The 20,118-nt window shown below is 39.0% G+C and overlaps 1 protein-coding gene across 5 annotated transcripts in view; it reads right to left on the reverse strand.

Moving 5' to 3' along the window:
* Window positions 1–20,118, reverse strand: part of LOC137626497 (insulin-like growth factor 2 mRNA-binding protein 1) — a 58,228-nt gene that overhangs the window by 15,959 nt on the left and 22,151 nt on the right. For 2 of the 5 annotated variants that reach the window (XM_068357525.1, XM_068357530.1), the window contains 5 exons: window positions 17,617–17,907; window positions 16,529–16,677; window positions 16,168–16,212; window positions 15,146–15,190; window positions 3,082–3,247 (listed from right to left, as the gene is read on the reverse strand). In XM_068357525.1, coding sequence (XP_068213626.1) covers window positions 3,082–3,247; window positions 15,146–15,190; window positions 16,168–16,212; window positions 16,529–16,677; window positions 17,617–17,907 — 696 coding nt within the window. The remainder of the gene's footprint in view (window positions 1–3,081; window positions 3,248–15,145; window positions 15,191–16,167; window positions 16,213–16,528; window positions 16,678–17,616; window positions 17,908–20,118) is intronic. The other 3 variants (XM_068357527.1, XM_068357526.1, XM_068357528.1) reach the window with 3 other exon arrangements.

The following is a 20,118-nucleotide window of genomic DNA, read 5'->3' on the forward strand; positions in this document are numbered from 1 at the left end:
ACTTTCATATAATTACATGTTGCAAATGTATAAATTTCCTTGACAGTGCTATAAACGTCAATGTGGTTTATTTAAACACTTTATAGTTTGTCAAATCATCTTTTGCCACTATTTTTTTCTATTACTGTGTATTTCTTAGTCAATGTATCCATCTAATGTTTCTTTTACAATTAAATGCCATTCACGTCAAGTTCCGAAAATATCCGCGACATTCAAACAAACCATACTTTAAAATACGTACATATTATAAACAAAATTTTTAGAGGTGCCCATACTTTAAAATACGTACACAATATAAACAAAATTTTTAAAGAGGTGCCCATACTTTAAAATATGTACACAATAAAAAATTTTTTTTAGAGGTACCCATACTTTAAAATACGTACACATTATAAAGAAAATTTTTAAAGAGGTGCCCATACTTTAAAATACGTACACAATATAAACAAAATTTTTTAAGAGGTGCCCATACTTTAAAATACGTACACAATATAAACAAAATTTTCAAAGAGGTGCCCATACTTTAAAATACGTACACAATATAAAAATTTTTAAAGAGGTGCCCATACTTTAAAATACGTACACAATATACACAAAATTTTTAAAGAGGTTCCCATACTTTAAAATATGTACACAATATAAACAAAATTTTTAGAGGTGCCCATACTTTAAAATATGTACACAATATAAACAAAATTTTTAGAGGTGCCCATACTTTAAAATACGTACACAATATAAACAAGATATTTAAAGAGGTGCCCATACTTTAAAATACGTACACAATATAAACAATTTTTAAAGAGGTGCCCATACTTTAAAATACGTACACAATATACACAAAATTTTTAAAGAGGTGCCCATACTTTAAAATACGTACACAATATAAACAAAATTTTTAAAGAGGCGCAGAGGCGCCCATACTTTAAAATACGTACGCAATATAAAATTTTTTTTTAAAGAGGTGTCCATACTTTAAAATACGTACACAATATAAACAAAATTTTTAAAGAGGTGTCCATACTTTAAAATACGTACACAATATAAACAATTTTTAAAGAGGTGTCCATACTTTAAAATACGTACACAATATAAACAATTTTTAAAGAGGTGCCCATACTTTAAAATACGTACACAATATAAACAAAATTTTTAAAGAGGTGCCCATACTTTTAAAATACGTACATAATATAAAAATTTTTTTAAAGAGGTGCCCATACTTTAAAATACGTACAGAATATAAACAAAAAACTTTTAAAGAGGTACAGTAGAATAAATATATTGACCATTTAACTTTTCGAAATGTTAATCGTTAGAAAAATTACAGTGATACCTCTGGATTCTGCTTACGAAAAATTCAGGATACGAAAAGCGATACAAAGATTTTTATGCCCCAGTATACGAAAAAAATTTCAGGATACGAAAAGCTTACGAGATCCCAAATCGTCGCCGAGAGTACAGTACCTCTTTTTTCAGGGTATCAACCCTTAATTTAGGTGTACAGGTAACAATACACCTTCACTGATCCAAATGCTTTACATACAGTACCGTAACTTTTATACAGTAGTAAAGAAAATGGACCGTTTTCTTAGGGCTTGGAGGGGATAACTAGGCTATACTACATTATTGAATAATCTCATGGTGGTTTCTGGAATGGATTAGGCTGTTTTTAACGGTTGGGTTAATTATTGAATGATAGAAATGGCTGCATTGCATGTTTATTACTACAGTTTAGCGTGTTTATGAAAGAAAAGGTGACTTTTTGTAAGGCTTGGAACGGATTAGGCTATTTACATGTAAAACGCGACTCAGGATACGAAAAAATCAGGATACGAAACCGTATCCTGAACGGATTACTTTTGTATCCTGAGGCATCACTGTACTTTAAAATATGTACACATTATAAACAAGATTTTTAAAGATATGTACACATTATAAACAAGATTTTTAAAGATATGTACACATTTTAAACAAGATTTTTAAAGATATGTACACATTATAAAGATTTTTAAAGAGGTGCCCATACTTTAAAATACGTACACAATATAAAAAAGATTTTTAAAGATATGTACACATTATAAAAATTTTTTTTAAAGAGGTGCCCATATTTTAAAATACGTACACAATATAAAAAAAAACTTTTAGAGGTACAGTAGAATAAATATATTGACCATTTAACTTTTCAAAATGTTAATCGTTAGAAAAATTACAGTGATACCTCTGGATACGAAAGTTTCTGCTTACGAAAAATTCAGGATACGAAAAGCGATACAAAGATTTTTATGCCCCAGTATACGAAAAAAATTTCAGGATACGAAAATCTTACGAGATCCCAACTCGTCGCTGAGAGTACAGTACCTTTTTTTTCAGGGTATCAACCCTTAATTTAGGTGTACAGGTAACAATACACCTTCACTGATCCAAATGCTTTACATACAGTACCGTAACTTTTATACAGTAGTAAAGAAAATGGACCGTTTTCTTAGGGCTTGGAGGGGATAACTAGGCTATAACTACATTGAATAATCTCATGGTGGTTTCTGGTATCTGTTTTTAACGGTTGGGTTAATTATTGAATGATAGAAATGGCTGCATTGTATGTTTATTACTACAGTTTAGCGTGTTTATGAAAGAAAAGGCGACTTTTTGTAAGGCTTGGAACGGATTAGGCTATTTACATGTAAAATGCGACTCAGGATACGAAAAAATCAGGATACGAAACCCGTATCCTAAACGGATTACTTTCGTATCCTGAGGCATCACTGTACTTTAAAATATGTACACATTATAAACAAGATTTTTAAAGATATGTACACATTATAAACAAGTTTTTTAAAGAGCTGCCCATACTTTAAAATACGTACACAACATAAAATCTTTTTTAAAGAGGTGCCCATACTTTAAAATACGTACACAATACAAACAAAATTTTTAAAGAGGTGCCCATACATTAAAATACGTACACAATATAAAAAATTTTTTTTGAAGAGGTACAGTAGAATAAATATATTGACCATTTAACTTTTCAAAATGTTAAATCGTTAGAAAAATTACTCGGTAAAAAAACAACAGACGAATATTCACCTTTATGGTAATAATTCTTTCCAAGTTGAAACTGTTGATGTCATTTATGCTGGAGATGGTAATTTTCGTACTGGTGTCGTCCATGATCTTCTTGATGGTGTTCCCGCCCTTGCCGATGATGCGGCCGATGAGGTTGTTGTGGGCGAGAATCTTCAGGGGAATCTCGCTAAAAAAAGGAAAACGGACGGGTGAGAAATTGAACTCACGGCATATATTGCGTATATATAATCTGGTCCAAATTGTAAAAAAAAAACACTTAAACTTGTGTTATTAATAGTAGATGAACGGTCAAGTATTAACCCTTATACCCCCAAAGGACGTACTGGTACGTTTCACAAAACTCATCCCTTTACCCCCATGGACGTACCGGTACGTCCTTGCAAAATAATGCTATAAAATTTTTTTTTTCATATTTTTGATAATTTTTTGAGAAAATTCAGGCATTTTCCAAGAGAATGAGACCAACCTGACCTCTCTATGACAAAAATTAAGGCTGTTAGAGCAATTTAAAAAAAAATATACAGCAAAATGTGCTGGGAAAAAAATAACCCCTTGGGGGTTAAGGGTTGGAAATTTCCAAAGAGCCTAGGGTTAAAAGGGTTAAATAGCTGGGTTGAAAACTTAATCTACATAATCTATACTAATTTTTTTAACGAGGAGAACTCGCACAGACTCGCACGAGTGCCCTTTTAGCTCGGAAATATTTCCTGCTATCCGATTGGTTGGAATTATCTTGTCCAACCAGTCAGCGATCAGGAAAGTTTCCGAGCTAGAAGGGCACCACTGCGAGTCGGTGCAAATCTGCCTCGCTAAAAAGAATCTCATAAATAAGGTTACAAAATTTCATAATTGTTTTAACAAAATATGTATAGTACATAATTACACTGAATTAATTGAAATATAGAAAAAATAAACAGACTGAACACAAAATATTTGTGAAAAGAATTCCATAAAAAAAAAAATCATAAACGGTGTACTTTTATTAAATCATTTAAATCAAAATTAGGCTTTCAAAAATATAAATCTACAGCACAATTCTTACTTTCTAAATATTGTTAAAAAAAATAAGAACCAAATTTAAAATTAATCTATATTTAAAAGAATAAATTAATATTTTTACGGGGTTGGAGTGAAAATTCTCAAAAATATTTATATACATTTGCTTTCCATTTAAGATTAAAAAAATATATAAGAAAAATGAACTAACTTCGACAAAAAATTCAATTTGGTATACACTACAAAGCGTAGTGAAATTTGCATTTACTATAATAGTGCTTTAATAAAAAGACCTATGACTACACAATACTATGCACATAGAATACCTGTAGAAGTAATTTATGAAACCCATATAATACTGCATTTCCAAAATCCGCATACCATACCTAAACGTAAAATTAAGTAAACGACTTCAACCTAAAAAGAAGTCCCTTAGATGAGATATTTCACAGGTACGAACCTATGCATGCAATAAATAAAAATCTTAATACAGTAATACAGTAAAAGCAAAACCGAATACAAATTAACCCTTTTACCCCCAAAGGACGTACTGGTACGTTTCACAAAACTCATCCCTTTACCCCCATGGACGTACCGGTACGTTCTTGCAAAAAAATGCTATTTAAAATTTTTTTTTGCATATTTTTGATAATTTTTGAGAAACTTCAGACATTTTCAAAGAGAATGAGACCAACCTGACCTCTCTATGACGAAAATTAAGGCTGTTAGAGCAATTTAAAAAATATATACTGCAAAATGTGCTTGAAAAAAAATAACCCCTGGGGGTTAAGGGTTGGAAATTTCCAAATGGCCTGGGGGTAAAAGGGTTAATACAGTAAAAGCAAAACCGAATACAAATTAGTTAACTTCTCACTAGAGCAGTTGGATGATAACAAAGGAGACACTGTACTCAAAGGAAAAAACAAAACTTAACCCTTTCACCCCCAGGCTATTTGGAAATTTCCAACCCTTAACGCTCAAGGGGTTATTTTTTTCCCAGCACATTTTGCAGTATATATATATTTTTTTTTAAATTGCTCTAACAGCCTTAATTTTCATCATAAAGAGGTCAGGTTGGTCTCATTCTCTTGGAAAATGCCTGAAGTTTCTCAAAAAATTATCAAAATTATGAAAAAAAATGTAAATAGCGGTTTTTTGCAAGGACGTACCGGTACGTCCATGGGGGTAAAGGGATGAGTTTTGTGAAACGTACCAGTACGTCCTTTGGGGGTAAAAGGGTTAAACAGTTTAGTGAAGGAAAAAACAAAACTTAAAACAGTTTAGTAATACCCCGCCCTACGAAGATGATTGGCTTCCGAGAAACCCAACATTAGGGGATTTTTTACTTGCTGTATAAAGTTACTTAATATATTCCTTATACAAAACACAAAAAATTACTTGTAACCTGCTATCATTATTCAAAAATCAGATAGCTATATTAATAAGTTTCCATGTGAAGTACAACGATTGATAATTATTGAATTATCAACCTACATGGTCGTGAAAAACAACCTAATGCGAAGTTTATTTTTCCATTTAATAACTACGAATGACAGATGTAAAACGGGGTACTAATAAGCTGTACTAACACGTTAGCGAGTAAACAACGACAACACCGCACATAATGCATACTGGTATGGCAGCCTGATTCTCTAACAGAGCAAACCTTGCACATAACAGCAATTGTCTTCTGCAATTTAATCACTATAATGAACGTTAATCTCCATTACCTTTTATCAATAACTCATCAGGCCTATTGGGATTCATGTCTCCCCTTGTCCATGATTTACTGGGCCTACCTAAAGCTGAACCTTCTACTACCTTTAACCCTTTTACCCCCAAAAGGACGTACTGGTACGTTTCACAAAACTCATCCCTTTACCCCCATGGACGTACCGGTACGTCCTTGCAAAAAAATGCTATAAAATTTTTTTTTTTCATATTTTTCATAATTTTTTGAGAAAATTCAGGCATTTTCCAAGTGAATGAGACCAACCTGACCTCTCTATGACAAAAATTAAGGCTGTTAGAGGAATTTAAAAAAAATATACTGCAAAATGTGCTGGGAAAAAAATAACCCCCTTGGGGTTAAGGTTTGAAATTTCCAAATAGCCTGGGGGTAAAAGGGTTAATCTCTATAATGAACGTTATCTCCGTTCCCTTCTATCAATAACTCATCAGGTCTATAGGGCTTCATGTCTCCCCTTGTCCATGATTTACTGGGCCTACCTAAAGCTGAACCTTCTACTACCTCTAACATTTAGGCCTGACTAACTGTTTATCATCAAATCTCATCCCATGTCCAGACCATCAACCTTTTTCCCAAAACATCTCTTACTATAATTTCTCCATCACAGAGCGATATACCTGTCGTGCCTGCGACTCAACAAATCCTAAACAGAAGATCGACGAATAACCCTTGAACAGCAAACAACAGGAACACTTATTCGGCAGAGCATTGCTTTTACATCTTTGCCTTTAGCCTCATCACAATCATAAACTTAGGAATTAATGTAATTTCATTTTACCCACAACACTATTCCATAATAGAGCCTGGGATATTAAAGGAACGGATTTATAAGGCTAAAAACACTATAGATTTTCCATGACATGATAAGCATGTTGATTCTATATTGAGCAGATCTTTAAAATAATGACTTAGTAAAGGTCACTTTCAATAATAAAACAGTTTGAAATCTAGAAAACTATGATGTACAAAAGCCCTTGAATAAACAATATAGCCTCTTTTCTTACAAAGCTGAGTAAGGTTCACCTGTAGTGCCAGCGTTAAATGTAAACATCCACAGATGCAAAACTATTTGGAAAAGACAGAGTAACTGTCTTAGTAGTAGCAGGGGTCATACCAATGGCCAAGTCCACAAAACCAGAGAGATAGAGTGAATTCAGACAACTTATCCTCTCAAGGACGAATCCTCTAAATACATACATACATATACCAAGGCACTTCCCCCAATTTTGGGGGGTAGCCGACATCAACAAATGAAACAAAACAAAAAAGGGGACCTCTACTCTCTACGTTCCTCCCAGCCTAACAAGGGACTCAACCGAGTTCAGCTGGTACTGCTAGGGTGCCACAGCCCACCCTCCCACATTATCCACCACAGATGAAGCTTCATAATTCTGAATAAAAATAGAAAGTTTATGAATTCTCAAATGAAAACAAAAATTCACATAAACTGGCTTCATTGCAATAAAGATTCAACAAACTTCATTCAAGTTTCTTACGAGTCCGCACTGAAAGTTACTGCGAGTCTGTAAACTGAGGAAATGGCATCTATATAACCTTGAACACAAGAATATGTACAACGAATACTATTGCTGTGTAATTTGACAATTATGAATAACTAGTACAGTATACTACTACAGTAGCAATTCTTGCAAACTATCTGACGGTAACTGCAGTTTATAAGTATCCTATTTTCAATTTTTCTTGGGGGGTACAAACATTCCGTTCTATCTATGAAAATAAGCTTTGGGTCTATTGAGCAGTTTTTTCCTGTCAATCCTCACAATATCTTTTTTTTGCTACTAAGATGGCCCCATTCTTAAAGTATGAAGATCATTCTCAGCCTTGTTCACAGGTCTCTTTCTAAAACTATCATTCCCAGAAGGCCCATACTTTGAAATCCACTGCCCTACCAACTTCATAGGAAAATGCAATACCTAAATCCAATGCTAAGAGGGACAAGTAGCCTCCAGAGTGCCTAAATATCTACACAGTACTACAAAACAGAAAAGTATATCCTGCCTCCAAGCCAAAGCAGAGCTATTGGATATCCAACCCTTGAATACAAAATACTGTCATCAAAATGTCAGTTTCTTGGCCTTCAAACATACAGCAAAACATTAATGGAAGGCATTGCCTTACATCTAAACATCGAGGTTAACATGTCTACACAGGTAACATGATATCAATCAACACCCTTTTAATAAGAGGGGCTGCTTAAAAAAATAGCTTAGTCTTCAATACACTTGACAGCAAGACTTAAAAGCCTCAGAACCTCGAATCACCACACCAGAAATTCTGTCGATAAACATCCCAGGCCTTACAGCACAAATATATTTGTATAAAAATGTTATTTTCATTAGTAAAATAAATTTTTGAATATACTTACCCGATAATCATGTAGCTGTCAACTCCGTTGCCCGACAGAATTCTATGGAAGGGATACGCCAGTGATCGCTATACAAGAGGGGGGTGTACTCACAAGCGCCACCTGTGGCCAGGTACTGCAGTACTTCTTGTTGACACCACCTCAATTTTTCCTCGGTCCACTGGTTCTATGGGGAGGAAGGGTGGGTCAATTAAATCATGATTATCGGGTAAGTATATTCAAAAATTTATTTTACTAATGAAAATAACATTTTTCAATATTAATCTTACCCGATAATCATGTAGCTGATTCACACCCAGGGAGGTGGGTGAAAACCAGTGTACATGTATATCAAGAAGCTAAGTATCCCATATTTCATATTATCAGTTATTCAAAATAACAATGAAATTATAAGTACCTGGTAAGGAAGTCGACTTGAGCCATTACTCTGCCTTAAATAAGTTCGTCTTCCTTACTGAGCGCAGCGTTCCTCTTAGGAGGCTGAAGTATCAAGGGCTGCAACCCATACTAAAGGACCTCATCACAACCTTTAACCTCGGCGCTTCTCAAGAAAGAATTGACCACCCGCCAAATCAACAAGGATGTGGAAGGCTTCTTAGCCGACCGTACAACTCATAAAAAGTATTCAAGAGAAAGGTTAAAAGGTTATGGGATTATGGGAATGTAGTGGCTGAGCCCTCGCCTACTACTGCATTCGTTGCTACGAATGGTCCCAGGGTGTAGCAGTACTCGTAAAGAGACTGGACATCTTTGAGATAGAATGATGCGAACACTGACTTGCTTCTCCAATAGGTTGCATCCATAACACACTGCAGAGAACGGTTCTGTTTGAAGGCCACTGAAGTAGCCACAGCTCCCACTTCATGTGTCCTTACCTTCAGCAAAACAAGGTCTTCTTCCTTCAGATGAGAATGTGCTTCCCTAATCAGAAGCCTGAATAGTAAGAAACTGAGTTCTTAGACCTTGGAAAAGAAGGTTTCTTGATAGCACACCATAAGGCTTCTGATTGTCCTCGTAAAGGTTAAGACCTTTTTAGATAGTACCTAAGAGCTCTAACTGGGCAAAGTACTCTCTCCAGTTCATTCCCCACCAAGTTGGACAGGCTTGGGATCTCGAACGACTTAGGCCAAGGACGTGAAGGAAGCTCGTTTAGCAAAAACCGAGCTGCAAGGAACATGTAGCCGTTTCAGATGTGAAAACAATGATCCTGCTGAAGGCGTGGATCTCACTTACTCTTTTAGCTGTTGTCAAGCACACGAGGAAAAGAGTTTTTAATGTGAGGTCCTAAAAAAGAGGCTGATTGGAGAGGTTCAAATCTTGATGACATAAGGAACCTTAGGACCACGTCTAGATTCCAGCCTGGAGTGGACAACCGACGTTCCTTTGAGGTCTCAAAAGACCTAGGGAGGTCCTGTAGATCTTTGTTGGTGGAAAGATCCAAGCCTCTGTGGCGGAAAACCGCTGCCAACATACTTCTGTAACCCTTGAGAGTAGGAGCTGAAAGGGATCTTATTTTCCTTAGATGTAACAGGAAGTCAGCAATCTGGGTTACAGTGGTACTGGTTGAGGAAACTGCATTGGTCTTGTACCAGCTACGGAAGACTTCCCCTTGAGACTGATAGATTCTGAGAGTGGATGTTCTCCTTGCTCTGGCTGCCTCCTTCGAAAAGCCCCTAGCTCTTGAGAGTCTTTCGAAAGTCTGAAGGCAGTCAGACGAAGAGCGTGGAGATTTGGGTGTACCTTCTTTACGTGAGGTTGACGTAGAAGGTTCACTCCTAGAGGAAGCGTCCTGGGAATGTCGACCAGCCATTGCAGTACCTCTATGAACCATTCTCTCGCGGGCCAGAGCGGAGCCAACCAACGTCAGCCGTGTCCTTTTGCGAGAGGAGAACTTCTGAAGTACCTTGTTGACAATCTTGAACGGCGGGAATGCATACAGGTCGAGATGGGACCAATCCAGCAGAAAAGCATCCACGTGAACTGCTGCTGGGTCTGGAATCGGAGAACAATACAACAGGAGTCTCTAGGTTATCGAGGTAGCGAACAGATCTATGGTTGGCTGACCCCACAGGGCCCAAAGTCTGCTGCAAACATTCTTGTGAAGGGTCCACTCTGTGGGGATGACCTGACCCTTCCGGCTGAGGTGATCTGCCATGACATTCATACCGCCCTGAATGAACCTCGTTACCAGCGTGAGCTTTCGATCTTTTGACCAGATGAGGAGGTCCCTTGCGATCTAGAACAACTTCCACGAAAGAGTCCCTCCCTGCTTGAAGATGTAAGCCAGGGCTGTGGTGTTGTCAGAGTCCACCTCCACCACCTTGTTAAGCTGGAGGGACTTGAAGTTTATCAAGGCCAGAAGAACTGCCAACAACTCCTTGCAATTGATGTGAAGTGTCCTTTGCTCCTGATTCCATGTTCCCGAGCATTCCTGTCCGTCCAAAGTCGCACCCCAGCCCGTGTCTGATGCGTCCGAGAGGAGACGGCGGTCGGGTTTCTGAACAGCCAAAGGTAGACTTCCTTGAGAAGAAAGCTGTTCTTACACCACGCGAGAGAAGACCTCCTCTCTTCGGAAACAGGAACTGAGACCGTCTCTAGCGTCATGTCCTTTATCCAGTGAGCAGCTAGATGATACTGAAGGGGGGGAGGTGGAGTCTCCCTAACACGATGAACAGGGCCAGCGATGAAAGTGTCCCTGTTAGACTCATCCACTACCTGACTGAGCATCGGTTCCTTCTCAGCATGCTCTGGATGCATTCTAGGGCTTGGAAGATCCTTGGGGCCGACGGAAAAGCCCGAAAAGCTCGACTCTGAAGATCCATACCCAGGTAGACAATGGTCTGGGATGGGACGAGCTGAGACTCCTCAAAATTGACCAGGAGGCCCAGTTCCTTGGTCAGATCCATAGTCCATCTGAGAATCTCCAGACAGCGACGACTTGTGGGAGCTCTTAAAAGCCAGTCGTCTGACGGAGCCGGACACAAGATCATGGTACTGCTGCACAGTCTGTGAACTGTCAACCATGGGGAAGCGAGGAAGTACAGTGACAACCCGAAGCTGTCTAGACTGTCTGGGTCGTACAGACAACTCCTTATCGGGTTGCTGAGGTTGCCGCACTGCGTCACAACAAGTCACTTCTGCTGGTTGTTGAACGTCTTCCCAGTGACACACTGACTCCGTAAACAAAAAATCCTCTAACAAGGACTAAGCTTGGACTGCATGTCTTGCAACACAGCTCAAGGTCTATGGGAGCAGGTGTGGTAACAGACGGGGTTAGCGACTAAAGAGGAACCATTACCTTCCCTGGAAGCATGTTATGCTTAAATAAAAGTCCATAGGAGGCTACGTAGCTAAAGGCTCCTCTCCAAATGACAGAGTCCTCAAGGGAATATCAGAAGGAGGGAGAAAAGCACTTTCTCATCTACAGGGACCATATCCGAGAAAAGCTAAGTTCTCTCAGTGAGGGTTTCACTGGTGCAAAAGCAGCAGACTAGAAGGCAACGTTATGAAACTGCTTGACAGTCTAGTGAGTTGGCAACAACCAAAGATGTGTGACTGAGAAGCATGCGGTAAGGTATGCAGAGCATGCTGTATGCAGAGCATGCTGTATGTAGAGCATGCTGTAAGGTAAGCAGAGCATGTTGCATGGCGTGTAACATTTCTCAGAAATTCCATGACCAGTGCTAGATTGAGTAATATCGCATTACTGTCCATTGAAAGTGCACGTGCCGAGGGAATTGATTTAGACTGTTTTGTTGATGAATTTGATAGCCGGCATGATAATCGTAGAATTAAGCTGCACTAAATATACGTACTATAATCTACTTCATCTCAGGAAAGGGAAACTCGCCCTGTTGGTAACACTGCATTACTTCATGCATGCTTGCATGGGGTTTTAATATCAACATAATATTTACATTACATTCATAACTCATGATTCATTTTTGTTTTGAAGATATTTTTGCCATATTTTGCGAATTTGTTAAAAATATATTGCAAGGAATACATATATATTTTTTAATTTAAGTAATACGAATAACTTCCATTATCATAATGTTTGTGTAGGCATACATGTATATGATTACAAATGCAAGTTATGAAAGTAATGAGGTGTTATTATTGTCATTTGTTATTTCAAAGTTGAATGGGAAGAGGCTCAAGTTGAGGAGAAAGTGGCAGATGCATGCGTTGAGGTGGCTGACTCATAGCATGAGGTTCCTGCCTCAAGAGTTGCGCTTGCCTCAAGGGTTGAGGTGGCTGCGCAGAGAGAGGCTCTTGACTCACGAGTTGAGGTTCTTGAGGTGTGAGCTGCGAGAGTTGAGGTAGCGGCTGCGCAGAACGCAGTTCCTGTCTCACGAGTTGAGGTTCCTGAGGAGCTAGCCTCAAGAGTTGAGGCTCTCGCCTTGAGGAAAGTTGAGGTAGCAGCTGCGAGAGCTGCGGCTGCCTCAAGGATGGTAGAGGTTGCCGTACCTCAAGAGGTTGTTGCCTCGAAGATGGTCTAACTGCAAGAAAATCTTGCCTCAAGGCATAAGACTCCTGCTCCCATTGTTGAGGTTGCCTTAAGGAAGGTTGAGGTTGCTGCACAACGCTGGTAACTGGCAACTCCGAACGCGGTAAGGTAGCTTGAGGAACCTCAACTTCGTACGCCTGGCAGACTGGACTGCGGTGAGGCGGAGCGCTCGCAGGAGGAGGTGTAACCTTCTCAGCCTGAAACTCACGCATTAAGACCGCAAGCTGCGACTGCATGGACTGCAGCAAAGTCATCTTGGGATCAACAGACGATAAGGTCTGTTGAGGCAAAGCCTTAACAGAAAATGAGGTCTGTTGAGGCATCGCCTTACCTCTCTTAGGAGGTGTGCAGTCACCTGATGACTGCGGAGAGTCAGAGCTAACCCAATGACTGCATCCGGGTTGTTGAACTCTAGAGGTCTGGACTTTACGTTTAAGAGGTCTTGAGACCTGAGTCCAGCGTTTTCTCCCCGAAATTTCTTCTGCAGACGAGCAAAATAAGGGCTCAATCGTCTGCGGGTGGGAGTGACGGTCTCTGTAAGACACGCCCGCAACCACCGAGGATACTTCTGTGCGCCGATCAAGGCCTGCCGAACCCTTTTGCCCTTCGACATTGCTTCTCCCCTGGGCTTGGGAGCTTGCAAGAGGTCCCGGACTGGGAGGACGACTGGCACGCACAGAAGTACCCTCACGCACAACACTGACACACTTTGCGCTAATCACTTATCACTTTTGATTTTCTGTTTGCACTTATTTCACTGAACTCGAAACTTTAAGTGGTTTGTACCTGAAACACGCAATTCTATCCTTCCTTAAAAGTTAGTAATTGCGAAAACAGAATTACAATGTAACAGAAAAATCTAATGAAAGATAAATAATTCAGTGGCTGGAAAGAGACTAAACACTAGATCAAATAAACTACGTTTAAAATCTCTCACCGCATAAAGCTTGAGAACAAGAATAAAACTCTAGAAACGTTTACCTTCTTCCCCTAAAGAGACTAGGGAGAAGAGCAAAAACGATAACGTTACTCGCTTGAACGAAACGTTTATCCTCCTCTCTCTCCCTCCGTCTCTATCTCTCTCTCTCTCTCTCTCTTGACTTAGAACCTGAGAGAAGAGCCCAATCATATAGATCGTTAAAACATATTATTGTTAAAGGAAAAAAACTGAAAGATTTCCCAAATAAAAAGTTCCTTTATTAGAATTAAAACCATTAAGCTAAGAAAGAATGAACAAAACGCTAGAAACGGTTTACTCTTACTGCAACGTGACACCGTGAAAATTCTCTCTCTATCGTAACGATAGAGCGCAAGTTGAACGTTCTGAACGTCAACAACTGCAGAGACAAAACAAAACGTTAGTTCCACTTTGAAAAGTACGAGACTATCAAAGAAATTCTTTCAAAAACATTAAAATAGCATAATATGTTAACAGGTAAAACCGAAATGACGGGCTCAATGTTAATTAACTTCGGTACAAGAAAAGACCGCCTACTATTAGGAAAGGTCGAATATAAACAAATATAAAAATTAATAATAATAAGTTTATAAAAAAGGAAGTTAATCGAAGAGGCCTATAAAAGGCGGAGAGATATACTATAACTTTTGTTAAGCAAAATTAAGAAAGAGTCTATACTCTCTTAGACACCAACACTTCCGTCTAAGGGAAGGGTCGGCCATTAAAAGGTGAAAGAGAGTTCATACTCTCTTCGTCACCATAATTAATCAAATTAATTCCAAAAGCTAGCTAAGCTAATAATAAAACTTCTTGAATAGCGAAAGCTGAAATCTTAGAGCAATACTTCACCAAAAACCGTGAACAAGACTCCAAAATTATAAGCGTATCCATGAACGTCTTGCCGGAAGCACGACAGGAAAAATTGAGGTGGTGTCAACAAGAAGTACTGCAGTACCTGGCCACAGGTGGCGCTTGTGAGTACACCCCCCTCTTGTATAGCGATCGCTGGCGTATCCCTTCCGTAGAATTCTGTCGGGCAACGGAGTTGACAGCTACATGATTATCGGGTAAGATTAATATTGAAAAATGAAGGCGCACTGCTTAAAAAATACCTCTTGTCCTCCATATACTCGACAGTAAGACTTGTGTCTCAGAACCTCGAATCACCACACCAGAAATCCTGTAGACAAACATCCCAGGCCTTACAGCACAAATATATTTGTATATAAATAAAGGCGCACTGCTTAAAAAATACCTCTTGTCCTCCATACACTCGACAGTAAGACTCACGCCTCAGAACCTCGAATCACCGCACCAGAAATCCTGTCGATAACTATCCCAAGCCTTACAGCGCAGCCTTATAACAAGAGTACAGTACTGCAATAATCCTTAAACTACCCTTTGAACCAACACGTCAAATCCTTATCCTTATCAAAACACAAGACAAAATGTATAGACCCTCACCCCTTCCTTATGTTATCAGCCTCCGGATCCAGATCATCCAATGCCCTGCAATCAACAAGTTTCATAAAATCACTGAAAAAACAATGAAAGAAATAAAAAAAAAAAACATGGAATCAACAAAAATTACAAAAGCAAGTTTAATCCTACATACATACATACATATACCAAGGCACTTCCCCCAATTTTTGGGGGTAGCCGACATCAACAAATGAAACAAAAACAAAAAGGGGACCTCTACTCTCTACGTTCCTCCAGCCTAACAAGGGGCTCAACCGAGTTCAGCTGGTACTGCTAGGGTGCCACAGCCCACCCTCCCACCTCCCTCCTAGCCTTGTTAAATCAATAATGAAAGTTATTTTGGGGAACATAAAATAATATAATGTAGTAAACATTAAACGCTCTCAAGGTCCCTTTAAAAACTTTTTCAATTTACCAGCCCACTAAATGAGAAATCCTCTGCCCTCACACCTCGAGGAAAATGGTAACTCAAGACAATGCGGACAATACCCAGTGCCAAAATTGAAGGATAACCAGTAGCTTCTACTGTGCTGAAATAGCACCAAGACATTTACTCGACTTCCAAGCTAAAACACGGCTACTTGACATCTAACTTGATAAAAACAATACCGTAATGCCATCAAAACTTACCTCTTCACTTTAAGCAACAAAACTGTACCCCTAATTTGAGACATCTATAAGAGATACTTATTTTACCAAGCCACAATGCTATTGAAACCTTGAGATAAAAAACATAACTAAATCCTATCTAATCACATTCTCTAAATCCTATCTTATCATGTTCTTTGATACATTAACTTGCAAACTACGAGCCACTAAGATAGTTATTTCCACAAAAAAAAATAAGAAATCCTGCCAATCTCTGAGAAGCCACACAGCGCCGAGAACGATTTCCCAAATGAACGCCCTATTATGAAGCACGAATGGAAGACTTCTTAAACTATCCTTATAACATCTGAATCCTTAGCGTTAAAAGCAAAAGAAAAAAAAAAATACTCCCTCACCCCTTCCTCATGTTATCAGCCTCCGGATCCAAGTCATCCATTCCCCTGGAATCAAGTTTAAAAAAATCACTGAAAAACATAAACAAACCTTTGAATCAACAATGTTATCAAGATTAATCGTAATGCGATCAGATCGGTTTAACGAAATGATCGAAGGGACATTTTCAGCTTTAAAAACATTGACATAGAAAAAGATGAAACACCTTAAAAAAAATAAGAAGGTCCACTTTAAACAGATGTTAATTATGCAGGCTTTATATGAACATGAACCACACACACACAAAACAACAAATTCTGCTACACTGAAAACCAAAAGCTACCGGTCGAGTGGCAACCGACGGAAAACATCGGTAATACTCACCCTTTGTTAGTGTTTTTTGCTTCCTCTTGCATAACTTCTAATATTCTTTTACATGCATTGGTGCAGTTTTCCGGATTGCCGTAGATTGTAATTGCCTTCTCTAACGACCCGGCGTTGTCCTTCCTGTGCACATCCACCCTGGCTCGTGTCTGAAAGAGAATTTGGAATGCAGGAATTGTGCCAGCGCATTTTAACCCTTTTACCACCCAAAGGACGTACAGGTACGTTTCACAAAACTCACCCTTTTACCCCCAAAGGACGTACAGGTACGTTTCACAAAACTCATCCCTTTACCCCCATGGACGTACTGGTACGTTTCACAAAACTCATCCCTTTACCCCCATGGACGTACCGGTACGTCCTTGCAAAAAAATGCTATATATTTTTTTTTTTTCATATTTTTGATAATTTTTTGAAAAAATTCAGGCATTTTCCAAGAGAATGAGACCAACCTGACCTCTCTATGACAAAAATTAAGGCTGTTAGAGCAATTTAAAAAAAATATACTACAAAATGTGCTGGGAAAAAAATAACCCCTTGGGGGTTAAGGGTTGGAAATTTCCAAAGAGCCTGGGGGTAAAAGGGTTAACGGAAAAATGCTGACTTGTCGACCAGGAGAGTGTCCTCCCGATCTCGGTGAACTTGTTGGGAGAATTATTTGCAATTAAAATCTTAACTGGGAAAAAATATAAACAGTTGTTTTTTTGCAAAAGTATTTACTCTCAACGTAAGATAACTTCTCTCCTCCAGTATAAAGTACAACAGGGAATCTTACTGAACTCAAAGGCTCATAGTTATGAATAACTTGGGGTTTCCATTCACTATTTATAGTTTCAGGAATAGGATTAATCGAACCAAAAGTCCATGAGAATGATCTGATTGGGGACGGATGAGGGCAATTTAGAACAAACTTATTATACATTAGTAATATTATCAACATTAAACCTTTACGGTAACATAAAACCTTAAATTAATAGTAGCCCCTATACTGTAAGAATAAATATAGCACATACAACACAATACATCAGGAGCTACATACTTTTCTAATACTCGACAACCCTAATGCTTCTGAATAAAACACAAATTACCTGTTGTGTGATTGTCCTAATGGTGGAACCCTGCCGCCCTATGATGGCTCCAACCATCTCGCTGAGGACCAGAATGCGGAGGGGGAAGTCGGTGTGTCGCTGCGATGGGGAAGTGGACCCAGGCCCTCCCATGCGCCCGCCCATCGGTCCCCCACCCATGGCGCCTCTGGGGTTCCGCCTTCTATCCATGAGACGGTCCACTCTGAGAACTCCGCCGTCTAGGTTGTAGCCGTTAAGCCTCTTGGCAGCTTCCTGGGCAGCGTCCATACTCTCGTAAGTTACATGCACCACCTGGAAATAGTGAGAGATGTTAAACTGGCCTGAGGATGTCAACAACGTATTTACTTTACTAAAAGGTCCTTTTTTCAGGTCCTACCACACATGGATACCCTATGCTTTAAAAGATCTGCAATATTTGTTTGTCATTCATATGCATTTAGAGTATCACACAGCATATTCTAATTGTCAAAACTCCACATAGCTGAAACACTTAGAAAAAAGTTTTTAACTTCATGAGTGCCTTAATAATTTCAGTCCTTTAGATGCCTAGTGGGAACTTCTAATACAGACTTAGGGTTGCATATCTGAAAGCTCTAGAAACTGCAGTAGACATATCTAGACTCCAATAACTTTAGGCCATCTGTAACTATTCTCGTGTCAACACGAATTGCTAACTGCACAATATTTTGGACGTCAGGTTATGATTAACTTGACGAGCCATTGTGTAGTTTTATTAGCCGGCCAGTGTAACTTTAATTACCATAGGGGCAATTTGACAAAAGGGAATGCAGTATTACTTGGGGCATACCCTAGAGATCTTCCAGTTTGGAGAGCTTTAATAAATGTTACTCAGCCCACAGAGAATTGCAGTAAAACATTTGACGGAAGAATGCACACACCACTCTTCAAATTCTCAAATAATTAATTTGAAAATGAACTAAAGTAAAAAAAAATATTCCTAAATAGGTGATTAAAATCCTATTTAACTTTGAATGGGACATTCTTTTTCTTCCCTACCATTATTCCTACATTAAGGGGTCGATTGCCTGAGGTGCAAGGCATCCTCTTCTCTCCATATCATCCTTCAAATTATCTCACCATCTAATTCTCCGCCTCCCTCTTGATCTTCTCCCCCTTAACAGGTTCCTCCCAAGACCTTCACACTCCCTCCACACCATTCATCACATACATACATATACCAAGGCCCTTCCCCCAATTTGGGGGTTAGCCGACATCAACAAATGAAACAAAAACAAAAAAGGGGACCTCTACTATCTACGCTCCTCCCAGCCTAACAAGGGACTCAACTGAGTTCAGCTGGTACTGTGGCCACGGGAGCATAGAAACAATTAGAATAGCGCTAACGTTATCCCTGCGTGTCGTAAGAGGCGACTAAAAGGGACGGGACGAGGGGGCTGGGAACCCCCTCTCCTGTATCTACATCCTGTGAGACATCGACACACACCGTTCATAATTAACAATAAATACAAATTTGAATTAACAACATTCCTACATTGAAGAAAATGCAGTACAGTTGTACAATATTACCTGGGGCATGCCACACTTCAAATTCACAAATATTTTATTAACAAATGAACGGGAATAAGAAATCCCTACATTCAATTAAAGACATTTCTATACAGCTGAATAAAATGCATCCTATATAACTTCCAATAAACCAACAAATGTAGCCGTTTCTAATCCACTACAAGACAAAGGCTTCGGACATATCTTGGTCACGTCTAGGGTTTGGTCGTTTTCATTACCACGGTGGCAACCGCAGACTGGTGACGGTGGGAGATTTGTCTGATCACTCGCAGCAAACCAACCTAGAATGGTTGGCCCTGGCTAGTACAGCTTTGTTGATCATAACTCTGAATGTGAAATAATTTGTTTTGGAAGGTTTATTACCTAAAAGTTAAAAAAAAATAACCTTCAGAAGTGTTACTGTTTCAGCTATTTAGAAAACAAAAGCAAAGCTGAATCAATTAGTTCTAAGGCTGCGTTTACACCAAGCGAATCGAACCTATTCAATTCATGGAGAATCATTTGACTCGAGTCATTTTGAATCGGTATAGTTCCAACCTACTGAATCTGATTAACAGATCATTCAGGACCAAGGCAGCCTTCCAGGAGTATGGACGTCTTTGCTGTTGCAAAAAATAGCATTGTTGCTGTGGCTGACTCGCCTTGACTGATGAAAAAATGGGACCGCGCGCATCAGTGATTCTGAATCGCCATGAATCTCCATGATTTGAATTGACTCGATTCGCTTGGTGTAAACGATTCCATTGAATTTAACGTGGCGAATCATGAAGTGGGATGATTCTCCATGAATTGAATCGATTCGCTTGGTGTAAACGCAGCCTAAGGGACACCCTTTGTTCATATACACAACCCTTAACCTTCTTATGTCTAAATGTGCCCTTGGCTTCAGAAATATTAAAAATCCCGCTATCTTGATAATTCAAAATATCAAGCTCTATAGCTTCTTGTGTCTGC

The sequence above is a fragment of the Palaemon carinicauda genome, chromosome 34 (genome assembly GCF_036898095.1).
Source record: "Palaemon carinicauda isolate YSFRI2023 chromosome 34, ASM3689809v2, whole genome shotgun sequence".
Taxonomy (NCBI): Eukaryota; Metazoa; Arthropoda; class Malacostraca; order Decapoda; family Palaemonidae; genus Palaemon; species Palaemon carinicauda.